Below are 15042 nucleotides of genomic sequence, written 5' to 3'. Positions count from 1 at the left end.
AGCATTAGGGTTCTTACCCGTTCCTGGATCGGATATGAGGCTTTAAGAGAAAACCGTGCAACAGAACCTGTGAATAAATTATGCTATGTAAAGGCTCTTTAAACTCTTAAGGAGTTACTCTTAGTTACACATCTCATGTCCCAAAATGAACTAACTATTACTGCAGCTAACTATTACAGCTAAAAGGCACCTTTATTTTGAAAGGTGTACATATACAGAACACAGCCAGTGTGCGTTTGCCTGATTGTGCTCAGTTAGATATCTGAACAGAAAATGCCAAACTGGATGCATGTCTGAATGAACTGACCAGTACATTACAATATACCCCAAATTTCATTCATAATGCAAATGATAAAAACTATTACATGACATACCTATAAATGTAAGGATACAACAATAAAATGAACTTTGGCCTCATTCTACACACACAAATGTCGCCATGGACGTTTGCCATCCTTAGACTGGATAAGGAGGGCGGTGTGACTTCCTCTGCCTGTGTTTACACCCTCTGTCTCAGAAAATCCATCCCCAGCACTTTTACATCAGTTCACCCCCACACCACCGCTCTACTCTGTTCATTTGGGTGGTCAGCAGCAGAGATCACTATATATGGATCTGTATTGCCCTCTATTGGCCTTCCTCAGTAAACACAGCACAGGCTGGAGAGTTCGGCCTACACGATATACTGTCTGATGAAGCTTAGGACCTGGTTCATCATTTTCATCACTTCCATCTATGATACAGAAGTGAAAATACAAATGGTTTTACTTTCCAATAGTGTGTTTGCGGTTATTTCCTTTAGTTTGTAGAAGTTATTTTTGAGAGGCCTGAAGTTCAACAGATGTTTACTGTTGCTGGTTTCTTGAATGCGAAGTGACAGAACCCATAGTGCTCACCCTATTGTATGGGAAAATGGCCTATTTATTCCTATCTATTCATTTTTAAATTGACACTTCTTTTGCACAATATTAGAGTTTAATGAATAGCATTTCCATATATGTTTGTTCCAGGTAGATATTACAGCACCTTTTATACAGATGTCCCCACCACCAGCACTACCACTACCCATTTTGAGGCACAGCAAGATATTTATTTATTTATTTATTTAATCTTGTCAGTGATATCTTAATCATGTGAACAGGCACTGAGGGTCAATAACATACAAACAGTTCTTGGAAAAAAAAATCAGTGTCCCGTTAGAAGGAAAAAAAATGGGTCATAATGTCTGATCTTATGTATGATCTTAGCTATGAAGAATCCCTTCACCCCACACCCCCGAAAGCAATCATGCAGCTAGATTAGACCATTTCTTCTTTAAGCCTATCAGGAGAAAGACCTGTACAAACAGCATGCCTTAAAAACGGTGCTAAAGATTAATCCTAAGCATGCACATATGGTTAAGATGAGACAGTATGCTCTAGAGAACAGGATTAAGCTTGTGTTCAAGCTTGTGTAACTGACTAATCCAAACACAGTAGAATATAAACAGATAAAACAGACTAAGTGGACTGGATATTTTTCTTGGAACTGTTTTTTTAGGACATATCATGTGGGCAAATATCCTGAGGTGTTTTGATTATTTTAAATGGCCTATATACATTTATCATTACTACATAGCTATGCACACACATCCAGGGTGTTTTAAACCCATATTTTAACAGGTTGCATTCAGGCAGCACTCTTCACAACTAAAGCTGTTGTGCAGTAAACTGCACCTACCACAGAGGAGATGGATGGCAAATCTGTAATATTCCTTGGATCACATCCCTTGTTTTGGAGAGTTTTTGTGTGTTTTGTGGTCGGTCTATCGGTCTATCCAACCATATCTCTCCAGCTCTCGCCCTTCCTCACCTCTTGCTAATGGTTGTCCAGGTGTTGCTGCTGATTGCAGCGGTGACTGGCTGACCTCATGTGGGGGACTGACTTAAATGCATGCTGGAAAGTTGTGTCTTTGTCGTACATCCTTCCTTCAAATGCTTGCAGTGGCGTAGTTGGGTCTTGTCCATGTGTGTTGGAATACATAACCTTTGGGGATTGCAGGCCCTGATATAGAGGTAACCAGAGGCCACCAGCTAACCTACAAAGTCCTGGATTGGTTTTGTTTTGAGTAAATCATATTTATTATTATTATTATTATTATTATTATTATTATTATTGTTGTTGTTGTATATGTTTGGCACATACTATACTATATATATTAAATGTGTTGCAGTGTAGTCCTGTGACTGGCCACCAGGGGATGCTCTCACATGTAAAGAGGGGTGGGAATGCGTTGACAACCTGAAAGTAAAGCTGTCTACACTTCATCTTTCTGTGTGTTTCATTTTGTCCCCCCTCAAACAATAAATCCATGCTGGTTCATACAGTTAGTGTGTGGTGTCTGGTCTGCCCTGTCCCTCCTTTCTTTTTATGGTCTGATTCTTGATGGGGGGTCATAACACAAAATGCTCCACTAGAGTAAACCTAATCTTCATGTAGGTACCATGTGAAATCTTGGACAGTTAGGTCAGTTACTAAAGTCAACTTAGTGAGTTATCTGGTGAAATTATATAATTGCCTTGGCATGTAATTGTTGAAACAAGCAAAAATATGATGTATTAAACCACATTAGTAATATTCAGTCTAAATATTCTCAGAACTGGAGTGTACTGACAAGACTTTCAAACGCAAACTGCTTTGTGTTGGAAGAACACTGGATTCAGTAGCGGTCTGGTACAAAATCAACATCTGCATGTGCAAACAGCCGTTGTTCTGTAGAGTTCACAGCATAGCAGTAGTCCAGCTGATAACTTTATTTACTTAACATTTTATCCAGCATATCAACTGCCTCATTTAGAGGCCTTATCAAGCCTGTTCAGAAATAAATGTAATTCCACACTGGAACCACCAGGTGTCTAAGTGGTAATCTGTGAATATGCAGTTTAAATTGCATTTTTTGGGCTTAAAGAGAAGAACCTTTTGAAGCCACACAGAGGAGCTTTAAGAGCGCTGGCCACTTAGTATGCAGCTAAACTAGATCTGTGTGAGTTTAGAAATGGTATTTGGAGGAAGAAGCCACCCTGGAGACTCTTCCATCAATGTGAGCTGTTTTCCCCCATAACTTATGATGACATTTGTAACATTTTAATCCTTGCATTTTGTTAAGGAGTCAACTTTATTACAATAAGCTACAGCTACAGCTGGACTACAATAACCAACAGATAGGTAAAAAGGCAAAGGTATTTGTCTTTGTGGCAGTGAACACACACTAGGAGCTGAACTAGGGGCACTGAGCACACACACACACACACACACCCAGAGCAGTGGGCAGCCAACTCCAGCGCCCTGGGAGCAGAAAGGGTCAAGGACCTTGCTTAACGGCCCAACATTGGCAGCTTGCTGAGCGCGGGTGTCGAACAGACAACCCTGTCATCAATAGCCTGGAGCTCTAACTGCTGAGCCACCACTGCCCCAGTGGTAAACAGTAAAAACTAAAATTTTAAATTTAAATAAAATCTAATAAATTTAAATAAATCTAAATTATTGCACCATTCATTACTCCAAACCATCTCCTCAACACCCTATTACCCTAAAAGATGATTGAGTACATAAGTGCCTTGCATCACAGTAGACAAGAAATCACACTGTGCTGCCAAAAAACTTCCCAATAAGAAATATGCTATAAAAAATGAACATAAAATAGGGAAAATTCTTACATGCAAAGTTGATGAAGCTGGACGCAGAATTAGCACCATTTCTGCTAGGCAGAAATATGTGATACTAGCTGCAGCAATCAATGCTAACTAGCCAACACAGGTGGTGACTGATAAACTCAATCGATACTGACTGAATTAAAAGTTTTTATAGATTCAAATTACACTATTAAGAAGCTTAATTCTGTAGTGGGCAGCACCACATATCAGGGTAAAATGCTAACACTATCAGGCCCCTCAGACACAGGAGTTTGATGCATGCTCTAGCCATAAGCCGTTGCTATATGAAGAAGAACCTGTAGTTTATATGCTTAGCATAAGTAGATGATTTTGATCTTTTTTTTTTTTTATCTTGACCAATGAACCTTTAACTGGAGTATTTAGCCCGATGTCTATATGGGCTTCATGCTTATGTTTGTGTTTGGACTATACACACACACTTACAAAGGGGGTGGCTCAGCGGTTAGAGCGCCGGGTTATCGATAACAGGGTTGTGGGTTCGATTCCCATTCCCGGGGCTTGGCAAGCTGCCACTGTTGGGGCCTTGAGCAAGGTCCTTTACCCTCTCTGCTCCCCAGGCGCTGGAGTTGGCTAGTTCACTAGTGTGTGAGTGTGTGTTCACTACCACAGATGGGTTAAATGTGGAGGACACATTTCGCTGTACAGTGACAAATACATGCACCTTTATCTTTAAATGCAAAGGACCAAGCATTTAAAAAAAAAAAAAACATGTTCATGCACTAGCATATGATATGACCGTGTCAGTTCAGAGACAGTGTCATTTCATCCTGGAACTTCATGTGATCTCCATGTTATTCAGGTCTAACAAGTTTATGGATATGATTAAGAGCTGTTGATGTGGGACAGTGAATGGCTTGTGGAGACTAAATGAGACACAACAAAGGATTTGATTAAAAGCATCTATTGTGGCTCTGAAGTTTATTTTGTACAGGGTCAATTTCACATTTATTATACAGTCTTCATTACAAAATTATTTACACAATTCAAACAATCCTTGATCCACTGCTGAATTTAGGCACAATGAAAAAATCCATGTATACAAAAAAAGCATTCAGGTAGTCCATTTAGACCTGAAACAGACAGCTAGACGTGAATCACATTTTCGTTAATTTCGTGATAAAAAGTGAATCATCTCAATCAGTTAATGAAATACTGATCAAAGGTGCAGCTGTGCAACCACAGCATATAGCTCCAGAAGAAGTGACCTGGGGTCCAAGAATAAGCTGCATGATCTTGTTAGAAACACTTATCACAACCTCCAACCTCAGGTACCGACCACCTGTAGCACAGTCTTTGGGAATACTTCAAGAAATGTAAGACAGATACGTCACAAACAGTGATTTTTTTCCATGCATAGAAGAGAGGCAGCAAGAAGAAAATGACAAAGAACACAAAATGCTTAGTAGTTGTGAAATGAGAAAAACAAACAAAAACATCTGATAGAACAGGTTCACAGTGTAAAACAGTAGTGACCGCACATCACTACATCGACAAGACCAGTTTAAAAATCTCTCACTCTTGACAGAGATCGACAAAAGCGCCATAGTCAGCGTTTCTCGTTAGGTGTAGCTGGTTAATGGCTTGCTACTAGCATCCTGCACCACAAAGTAAATATGATCTTCACTCTAAAAGTCAGTTTAAAACCAGTCATTTTATTTCATAGTATTATAAAGATACTGGGGAGTTCCTACCTTGAGCTGTACTGCACAACATTAACCTGTAGAACTCCCCACATCGCGACTGTCGACATGCAACTTGACTAGAGAAAACCATCAGTCTGATGCGATTTAAGATTCGGTATTGCTTACGTTTATTATTAAGTTAAAATAATTGCTCTCAAACAAGCAAAAACAAAAGCATTATTGTGACACGTTGGGTTAGAAATTTGTATCTGTAGCAATTTTTAAACAAAATCCTAAAATAAAAACATACTTAAAGCATCACGGTTTGCATCTTAACTCACGCCGCCTCCAGCTGTGTGCATTTCATCAAATTTTCTTTTTAAACATAAATATACCACAAACAGCACTAACATGGGGCACAGCAACATTCCACCCCATCACTTGTCTACAGTATTAAGAATAGCTAAAGGAAACACAACCAAATGCAAATATGAACGCCAAAATACATTTAGGTAGTGTAACAATCGATTAGAGAAAGTAAAGCCAAAGCTGTTTGCAGAGGATTCCAAAGAAACACTGAGCAAGGCTTTAACTGCCAGTTTGCCATCTTCAGAACTCCATAAACGTCCGCCTCCATTAACGATCTCTGATTGCTTTAAACAGACACACCAAAGCCTACAGCTTTATAAATGTGCTGGGAGTTACTGTGAAGCCAAAACTATTAAGCAAATTATGTTTACATTTCTAGCCCAGAATTACTTTAAGGTTTCCACTGGGTTCTAGAAGTCCACAAGCTTTGATGTAAATAAATTTTTTTTTTTTAAAAATCACCACAATGGTGTGGATATTATATATTTTTTTCTAATTTGTACGTGGATTTGAAGGAAGCTAATCCCTGGCAGCAGCCCATGCCTATTAAAGCCCCTTTATGTTTGCAAGTGACATTTAGATTAAAATTTAAAACTGAATTTCATAAACATCTGATTCTAAACAAAACCGCATATGTTTTTAACAGGAAAAAATTGGATCATTTATTGGAACATTCTTCAACTAAAACAAATACAAAGTAATGCTTGCATTGCTATGGTCCCAAAAGGACCTACACCAAACGATGCTCGTGCTGCCTCCATTTCAGCTCACTTTAGACGCTAAGCGGACTCTGAAGAACCACCAGACTTTGGATTCTGTCCCAAGGTTCACCAAGTTCCTTTATGAACTACAGTGACACGCCCATGATCCTTTAGACAGATTATGGACTGAATGTTTGAACAGGTAAAAACGACACATGCATAGACTTTTCTGCAGAGCACAGCCAAGCTGGTGTCACATTTGAACATTGTGCAACAGATAAGGGTTAAGACTGAGTAGACACTGAGACTTATCTGAGACACAGCCGAGCTGCTAGAGCTTACCCGCCGGGCTCGGCTGGATCACGGCACAGGCAAGTGTCATGCACGATTTTACTTGTCTTGAGATGAGAGTGACTAGGAGATACTTTCCCAATCATCACAAAAAACAGCCATGGGAAGGTTGAGAGAGGCGGAGCTGGATGTGCACATATGGGTTGTCCCACTTCAGAGCAGCGTGTCTGGCTGCCTCTGCATTCGCCGCTCGGCTGCAGCTGCTAGCATCCTGCGGCGCACAGTCACAAAGTCCGAGATGAAGCCTTCATCCTCCAGGGAGGGCAAGATGTCATCACACTCTGTGTCTTCAGCAGCAGTTGAGGGAAAAGCAGCTCCTCCTTCTCCAGAGCTTTTGTTTAGATAGCGTCTGAAAAAGAAAAAGCAGGCTAGAGTTAAAAAAATAAAATAAACAAACCCTGCAATTATAGTATCATAGAGTCATCACGTACTACACTACATGACTAAATGTTTGTGGACACCCCTTCTAATGAATGCATTTAGCCACTTAAAGATGCACCCACTGCTGACGCAAAAGAAAACACACAGCTGGTGTAGTCCCTCTAGAGAAGTACTAGCAATTGAATAGGACTCTTTGGAGCAGATAAAAAACAAACCTACTGGCACCATGCCTAATGCCAGGTCTGGGTTAGAGAGGTATAAAGCCACCCAGCATGGAGCTGTGGAGAGGTGTTATTTTAGAATACTTTTAGGATGAGCTGGTGAGAAGGTGGGTTGGTGATCATCGAGCATCCTGACTTTAAAAATTATTTGTCGCAATCAAATCCTCACAGCACAGCTTAAACTTTAGTAAACTGAAAACAAGGAATTACCAGGTGTCCCAATAGTTTTGCCCATATTGTATAAGATAAAATTCATTCTTCTTGAATGCAAGATGCTGTTTAAGTAATATCCACAGTCAACACTATTCAGATTTTTACACACAAATTCCCTACCTCACTAGCTACCCAACATACTAGTACTATAGCAGTTAGTCAATAACTACTATTACATTTAATAGATTATTCAATTCAACAGATGTATAATTAGCTTAGAGAGTAGGGAAGAAGGCTGTAAAGACTAGCAAAAGACCTGCGTGCTCTCTGCAGCAGCTCCTCCTTCCTCTGCAGTAGCATCCTCTGCCTCTCATCTGCAGACTTAGAGAAGCGACTGCCCCGCACCTCAAAGTCTTCCGTCTCTGCAGCCGGGATCTCCGGACCACCGCTGGCCCCTGCGGACTCCTCTGGGGCTGGGTTTAACTGTATGGGTGTGCGCTCCACAGGCTACGAGCAACAGTGTAATAAACAGATAAATAAAAAAAAACTCTTTCAATGATCCGAATAATAACCTTGCAACTTGACTTACTTTTTATTTTATTAATGCATTTGAAAAATGAGTTTGATCATCATCTTGCTTGTCACTGATACTATTTGAAGCTGGGGGAACATGAAAGCTGTCTGTGGTATGGGGACTGGATCACAACACATGCTAGTGCTTGCAGTGCCTTGGAATAGCCTGGCAGTGTTATATCTTGGTATCACTCCAAATTCAAAGTATACTGGTGGAAAAGCTGTATGTGTTACACTGTGCCAAGGATGATTATATTCACCTGGTATCTCGCACCTCAACTAAGCTGAGGCACTGGTTTGGGGGGCTGCTCGATCAGCAATAATAAAAGCCAATAGACGCTTTCTCTTCTTGTTTTTGCTTTTACTTTTAACAATAAAGCTTTGCAAACTAGCAAACAAGGACAATAAATTCGTAAAGCTGTATCAATAGTCTTATCATAAATTAAGAAATATGCCACCTAAAGTCCAGCTAATCAAACACCATGTTTTTTTTTTTTTATATTAAGCATATTTTAAAGTAGTTTGCTGCTATGGCTTTGTCCACCATATTTGATATTTGTTGGGTTTGAAAAGAGAATTGCATCAGGTTGCAATGATTTCTGGGAAGGCTCTGCTGCTGACGTTGACACATGCTCATTTGATACCTCCCCCCCAAAGTAGCTCACAGAACCAACTTTACTTCAGCTAATTAAAGTAAAAGTAATTGAACAGTGCTTAGGGTGGCACTGGGGCTTACTTGAGGGCAAACAGAGAGGCTATAAGGATATATAGGATACGTTGCTTTGGTTAGATTAAACCAGGGTATAGCTGCAGGTATACTAAGGTTGTCTACTAAGGTTATACTTGCTACTGTAGTTTCTAAGTAAGAGGAAAAGCAAAAGTCTCATGTTGTAAACTATGCTGCAAGGGGGTGTGAAGGTTACCTGAGCAGGGAAGGGCACCTGGATTCTGCCCTCTAGAATGTTATCTGTGGTGACTTCCACAGAGCGAGTGAGCTGCAGATCCTGCAGGACCAGATGGTAAGGAACCTGGGGAAACATCTCCTGGATCTGATGCGCCTACGAAACAAATAAGAACCAGCTTAATAGGCTGAACAGTATCACAACAGGGATTACCACTATTCGCGTGTGCTCACCATGGTGTTGAGCTGAGAGTTGTTGGCCTGTGCAATGCCCAGGATGCTGGTTGTATGCATGACCTCCACAGAAAAGCTCGGGAGCCAGCTAGCAATTCGGGAGCCTAGAAGACATCAAAAACACCTTGTTAACCAGTTGGACATCAAGAACATGGCCATTACCAAAACACTGATAATTAGTCTTTCTTTAACACTCATTACTGCTAGAATTAATGAACATGCATGAAGACGCTGTGCATGTATGAGAGCACAGTGGATGTGTGCAACAACTACTCTTACCATCAAAGTGAAAGAAGTGGTTATGCTGGTTAAGGTGAGGTCTGGCATCAGCCCCAGGCCCTGCAGCCATGTTGTCATCCATTTGTGCTCTCTGGCCCTCCTCTCTCTCTCTTCCAGCCTCATTGATATTCAGTGACATACGACACGTCGGACAGGAGGTGTCCTGCTCCAGCCATGAACGCAGACATGAACTGGACACACAGGGACAAGAAGATTTATATAGAGAAACAAGTACATATAAGCAGTAAGACGAAAACACACAAGCATACCAAATGTTTCTGAATACACATTCTTTTAGTTGGATAGTTATACGCATTTAAATCATTTCATTAGGTATATCATAAGGGCTGCAAATAACAACCATTTCCATAATTCATATTAGTCTAATAATAACTACATATTTCTAATTAAGAACAGATGTATCGTCCTTTGAATCTACCAAGTAACTCAAAGTCAGGATGTTGGATGATCACCATCCTCCTCGTCTGAAAAGTATTGGATGCAACACCACCATTCCAGAGAATACAGTTCCACTGTAACTCAGCAAGGGCTGCAGCTTAAAGCAGCTGAATGCATTCATTAGAAGGGTGTCCACAAACAGTTGGACACCTTTTATATTTTACCTTTAAGGATCATATATATATATATATATATATATATATATATATATATATATATATATATATATATATATATATATATATATATATATATATAAAAAATCATACATACATATATACACACACACAAAAAGCTAAAGGAAACAGCTTGTGTGATAAGAAAAACCATGTAACAAATTATTAGCCAGATATTACTGAGCCTAAAGAAGTTCCTCACATGAGAATTAGCCACAGCTTTTCTAAAAACACATGAATACTCTTATGTTAACTTATGTAAAAAAAAAACCCTGCATTGCTTTCTCCGTCATTAGTATTTTCCCTCTTTCAGTCCGACTGTGAGATGAAAACACCTTTTCATATGTGAAGATAAGGTATAAATAACTAACCATTATCAGACTTAATAAAAAAATTTAATGTGAAAAATATGCACAAATTCTGAGTGAGCAAACACTTTTTCCATAGCACTGTACATGTATGTGTATCTTTACAAAAGTAAACACCATGTTTAAACAACTGCAGTACTGCATATGGCTTACTTGTGGAAGAGGTGTCCACAGGGCAGTTTCCGTGCTGAGGTCATTGAATCCCAGCAGATTGCACAGTCATCGTTATTGGCAACCAGCTCATCTGGGGTTGCCACTGCAAACCTATACAAGGATGAATAGGTAAACGCACACATCTCAGTTTAAGGGCTAAACATATAGCATTCAAGTCCGTGGCTTTCCGAACTGAACAAATGGCAGAGGTTACATCATCCACACTGACTGTCTCTAACCTGGACTCCATGTTGTCAATGACGCGCAAGTAGTTCTTGTGGCGGCGGATTCTCCTCTGCACCTCATGGAAGAGATAGCGCAGCTGCATGAAGATCACCAGACTGGCCATAGAGAGCCAGATATTCCCAAAGAGCTGAGACATGTGGAAAATAAACAGTGGTCACATGTCACTTTTCAATGGACTGAAACAGCCAGAAAAAGTGGAAAGAAAATAAATAAAACCAGAAGGACGAGCACGCTCTTAGTTCCCGTTAAGGTGGGGGTTTATAATCAAGCTAAAATAAAAACGCTACCATGCATGAAAACAAGACCTAGATAATTCTAAACTATGTATGAAGTTATCCAATCCAGGCCTTTAGCTCGGAGAAGCATATGAGTCCAATCTATCCAATTACATCAGTCTCCACATCTTCAAGCAAGCACAGGGGTGAAGTTGTGGCACTCAGGAGCAGTCTGTCTCAAATCATGTTCTAACACTGAGCTGAACGGTCATGATTCAACAGTCAAATTCATGCAAGTACTCAAATTTAAAGCAAAACCTTATTCCTGGTCAACACAAGCTGTGGCTGGACTCCATAATGCATTACAAGGTCATTATATAACAGTTTCACACATGGTGTTGCATTTTATTCGATTATTAGTGCTTTAGTCTTGGTCCAAAAGCTACACACTTCACACTATGAGCACGATTCAATCAAATGCTCAGCGTTCCATATAAATGAACTGCTCTAATGTCACAGAATACACCACTCACCAGCATGTGGATGTGATGCATCAGGTCAAGGCAGAGAAGAGCAAGCTCCATAACAAAATCAGTGTAGTAGACATAGGAGCCTTTGCTCTCCCAGGTCCCTTCATGATTTAGGTCCCACAAGTGAATGGAGTACCTACATAAAGAGAGTACCAGTGCCTGAGTGAAGTATTTCTCTGAGCGCTTAACAGCTCAGGTTTCTTGGCATATAAATGAAGCAGTGTCAACGGTACACTCGTAACTGATACTGCACTGACAAAATGCTTACCTTATGATGACATGTCCAGTGCGCACTGTAACAAGTAAACACTGCAAAATAGAAAAGTATTCGGTTATTCCATGCATGAAAAAAAAACTATCCATTTACTCGCTAGTGTTACAAAGTGCCTCATAAACCAAGAAGTCCTTACCTCAGCCGCCATAAATGCAACTGTATGCATGCCATGAAAATGTCCGACCAGGCCACAGAGTGCAGCTAATCCGCCACAGCACAGCAGCATGGACACTAGCAAGGCCAGTACTCGCACATGACTGCTCATGGGGGTTGTTGGGGAGAATGACAGCTAAGAAATAGACAGAATGATGGTGTGACTTTGTTTTGTAAAGCCAAAACAAACACAGTGCAAAAATGGCAAATGAACTCCTACTGAGCTATATGTTCATACGTAAAGCACTGCTTCAACATCACTGAGGAACATGGTCTCAATTCAATACAAAGAAAAATCTAAGTTTCAACCAAGCATCATTTCAAAGTGCCTCTAGAGTTACTCACATATTCAAAACGATCCTTACAGAGTTGAACCATGAGATGAAGGAAGATGAGTACTGCGAACCACAAACACCACAGCACTACCTCCTCCACTGTCTGCACATTCAGCACCCCAAAGATGAAGATGAATTTATAAAAGATAAAGTTCCAGAACTTGTCCTTCAAGTGCTGTTGGGACACACAGACACACAGATGTTCACAACAGAGCAAAAGTTATCCAAAATTGACAGCACAAAAGTGACTGTTGGAACATCCTTGTGTAGCTATAAGCAAGCTGCTTAGTGAATGAAACACCTTAGGCCTAATGCAAATGCATCAACAAAGATTAGGTAGACTGCCCCCCCCCCAAATCTTCACAAGCCCCATGCAAGCTTTTGCGCTCACCTGTTTCTCACTGACCCGCAAAGGACCAAAAACAATACACTGGATCACCTTGGCGATTAACATGAGGACACAGCAGGCTGTATTCACCATGACCTGAAGAAATGGGACAATTCAGTAGGTGTTTATTTTGTAGTCTTCACTGGCACGAAAATAAGGCAATGAAAGACCAGCACACTCACCCAAACAAATAAGCTGTCCGAGATGAGGTACAGCAACACACTAGCGGCAACATTTTCAGTGCTGTCTGCTTGGTCAGCTTTATGGTCATCGATGGGTTCAGTCCGAGCGTCCTCCGCCACTGGAGCTGAAGGCTCGGTCTGCGTTACAGCGGTGTAGGCACTGAGGATCGACCCGGCCAGCAGGACGGTGCTGAGCGCAGTGTAGGTCTGCAAACTAGGCCAGGGGAACCTCTCTAAAAACAACAGGGGCATGGCGGGACCGTCCAGTGTGCAGTTCCTCAAATAACAAGTCGGTTCAACAGACAAGCTTCTTTATTTACTTTACAAAGGTGATGAAACGGAGTACGAGGCTGGGAGCTGGGAGCTCTTCTCTCCTGCAGATAAAGCCAACCGAGCTTGAGGATTAGGGTCACGGCACACGGAATCCTACACAGCTGGACAGATGGCTAGCTAGATATCTTCATCAAATAGAAAGGACACTTAGTACATAATTAAAACATATTTACAGATTCATGTTCGTGCTGTCACGACTCCAGCGGGGTATGTATTGCTAAGGCAGAGACCTGGCCAGCCCGATAGCTAGCTAGCTAGCTACGTGTTGACTACTGCTAGCTAGATGGTTTGGCTAGTGCTAGCTACGTGTGAACGACAACGGACTCCGTGAAGACGGCTACATGTATTTTTCTGCTCTTGTCAGTTTTAAATCCCATCACTCCAGGCCTCGGACCGGGGAAACGTTTCGACAGCAGAGGTTTAGTAGTAGACAGTCAGGGCTGCTGGTCGTCAGGTGAGCTGGTTAGCTACTACCAGGCTAGGAGCGTACACGGGCTAACCGCTACCGTTGAACGGCTCGGCTCGCCTCGCTGATGTCAGTGTTTTTAAGCGGATTAGGACGAACTCGGACGGTCGGGTGGAGAAGTCGTTGGGGACACTTTCGCTCACAAATTCACGGCCAGAACCTGGAGTAGGGTCTGCTTTCAGGAATCTCCGGAGCCGCTGTTCTCGTCTCTGTGTCTGCTGCTGTCTTCCAGTTGTTTCTCGGAGTTTCTCTCTCACCCTTTCCGGCGCTGCTGACGCAATGGAACCCTCTTCCGCTGCTTACGAAAGAACATGGCGCGTGTCACTTAACTAGCGTACGACGGCTGGAGGCTGTGTTTGTATACACATATATATATATATAAAAATATAATATAAAAAAAAATATATATATATAATATTTAAAAAAAATATATATAATATTTAAAAAAAAAAAAAAAAAAAAAAAAAAATATATATATATATATATATATATATATATATATATATATATTAAATAATATATATTATATATATCACAAACTCCTCCCAGTACAACTGCAGTAAGGACGTTTTCAGTTGAATAATCAACTGCAAAACACCGCCACCAACACCAAATGTTGCTCCTCCATAAAAAAATAGAATTCCTGCATTCTGATGACTTTTATGCATTGCTGCTTTTATGTAAGACTATTGACTTCAAATGCAAATAAACATTTATTACTTTAAACAGTGAACAGAAAAATCCTAGTACTTCTGTCTAAACTGACAGTCGGGGCGTGTTCCCAGTGTTGTGAGGGGCGTGGCCTCGTCTGTCTGATGGACAGGAGTGGACAGAACAGTGAAGTTATTCTGCAGTGAAATGTGAAGTGAGAGCTTCGTCAAAATCTCCCTCAGTTTAAAGTGAAAACATGGAGTACAACATATACATATATTTATGTATATATATATATATATATATATATATATATATATATATATATATATATATATACATAAATATATGCAGTTTAAATTAAATTGTGTGGTGTTTTTGTTTTATATCCCATCACTCCAGGCCTCAAACCGGGGAAATGTACTGTAGAGATTATGATGAGCTGTGTAAGGTAGTTGACAAGTGTTATTACCTACCATAAATACAAATAAGCATAGTTGTGGGCATCTTCATTTTAAACTAATATGAATTTAGAAAAAATAAAAAAAACATTAAATTGTTTTCTTTACAGCATATGAAAAACAGTGGGATCCAATAACTGACTCTGCCAAGCAA

General features: G+C 40.5%; 1 protein-coding gene across 1 annotated transcript; it reads right to left on the bottom strand.

The window, feature by feature from the left end:
• Positions 1-4598: 4598 nt before the first annotated feature.
• Positions 4599-14059, bottom strand: amfra (autocrine motility factor receptor a). The gene is made up of 13 exons (XM_072670221.1): positions 12978-14059; positions 12799-12891; positions 12418-12582; positions 12056-12208; positions 11914-11954; positions 11649-11781; positions 10894-11027; positions 10655-10765; positions 9499-9689; positions 9220-9323; positions 9008-9142; positions 7828-8018; positions 4599-7105 (listed from the first exon to the last, which is right to left on the bottom strand). Exons 1-13 carry the CDS (start codon positions 13227-13229, stop codon positions 6910-6912), a joined length of 1899 nt encoding a protein of 632 aa, XP_072526322.1. The 5' UTR covers positions 13230-14059; the 3' UTR covers positions 4599-6909.
• Between the last annotated feature and the right edge of the window lie 983 nt (positions 14060-15042).

This window comes from Salminus brasiliensis, chromosome 2 (genome assembly GCF_030463535.1).
Source record: "Salminus brasiliensis chromosome 2, fSalBra1.hap2, whole genome shotgun sequence".
Taxonomy (NCBI): Eukaryota; Metazoa; Chordata; class Actinopteri; order Characiformes; family Bryconidae; genus Salminus; species Salminus brasiliensis.
This window is presented reverse-complemented; position numbering and strand designations above follow the sequence as displayed.

Excerpts from the sequence above, each read along its gene's own strand:
- amfra (XM_072670221.1), bottom strand. The coding sequence starts at position 13,229 with ATGCCCCTGTTGTTTTTAGAGAGGTTCCCCTGGCCTAGTTTGCAGACC. Across the intron at positions 11,028-11,648 it reads TGCATCACATCCACATGCTG|CTCTTTGGGAATATCTGGCT; the intron begins GTGAGTGGTGTA and ends CACATGTCTCAG. Across the intron at positions 9,690-10,654 it reads TGTGGACACCTCTTCCACAA|TTCATGTCTGCGTTCATGGC; the intron begins GTAAGCCATATG and ends CTGTGTGTCCAG.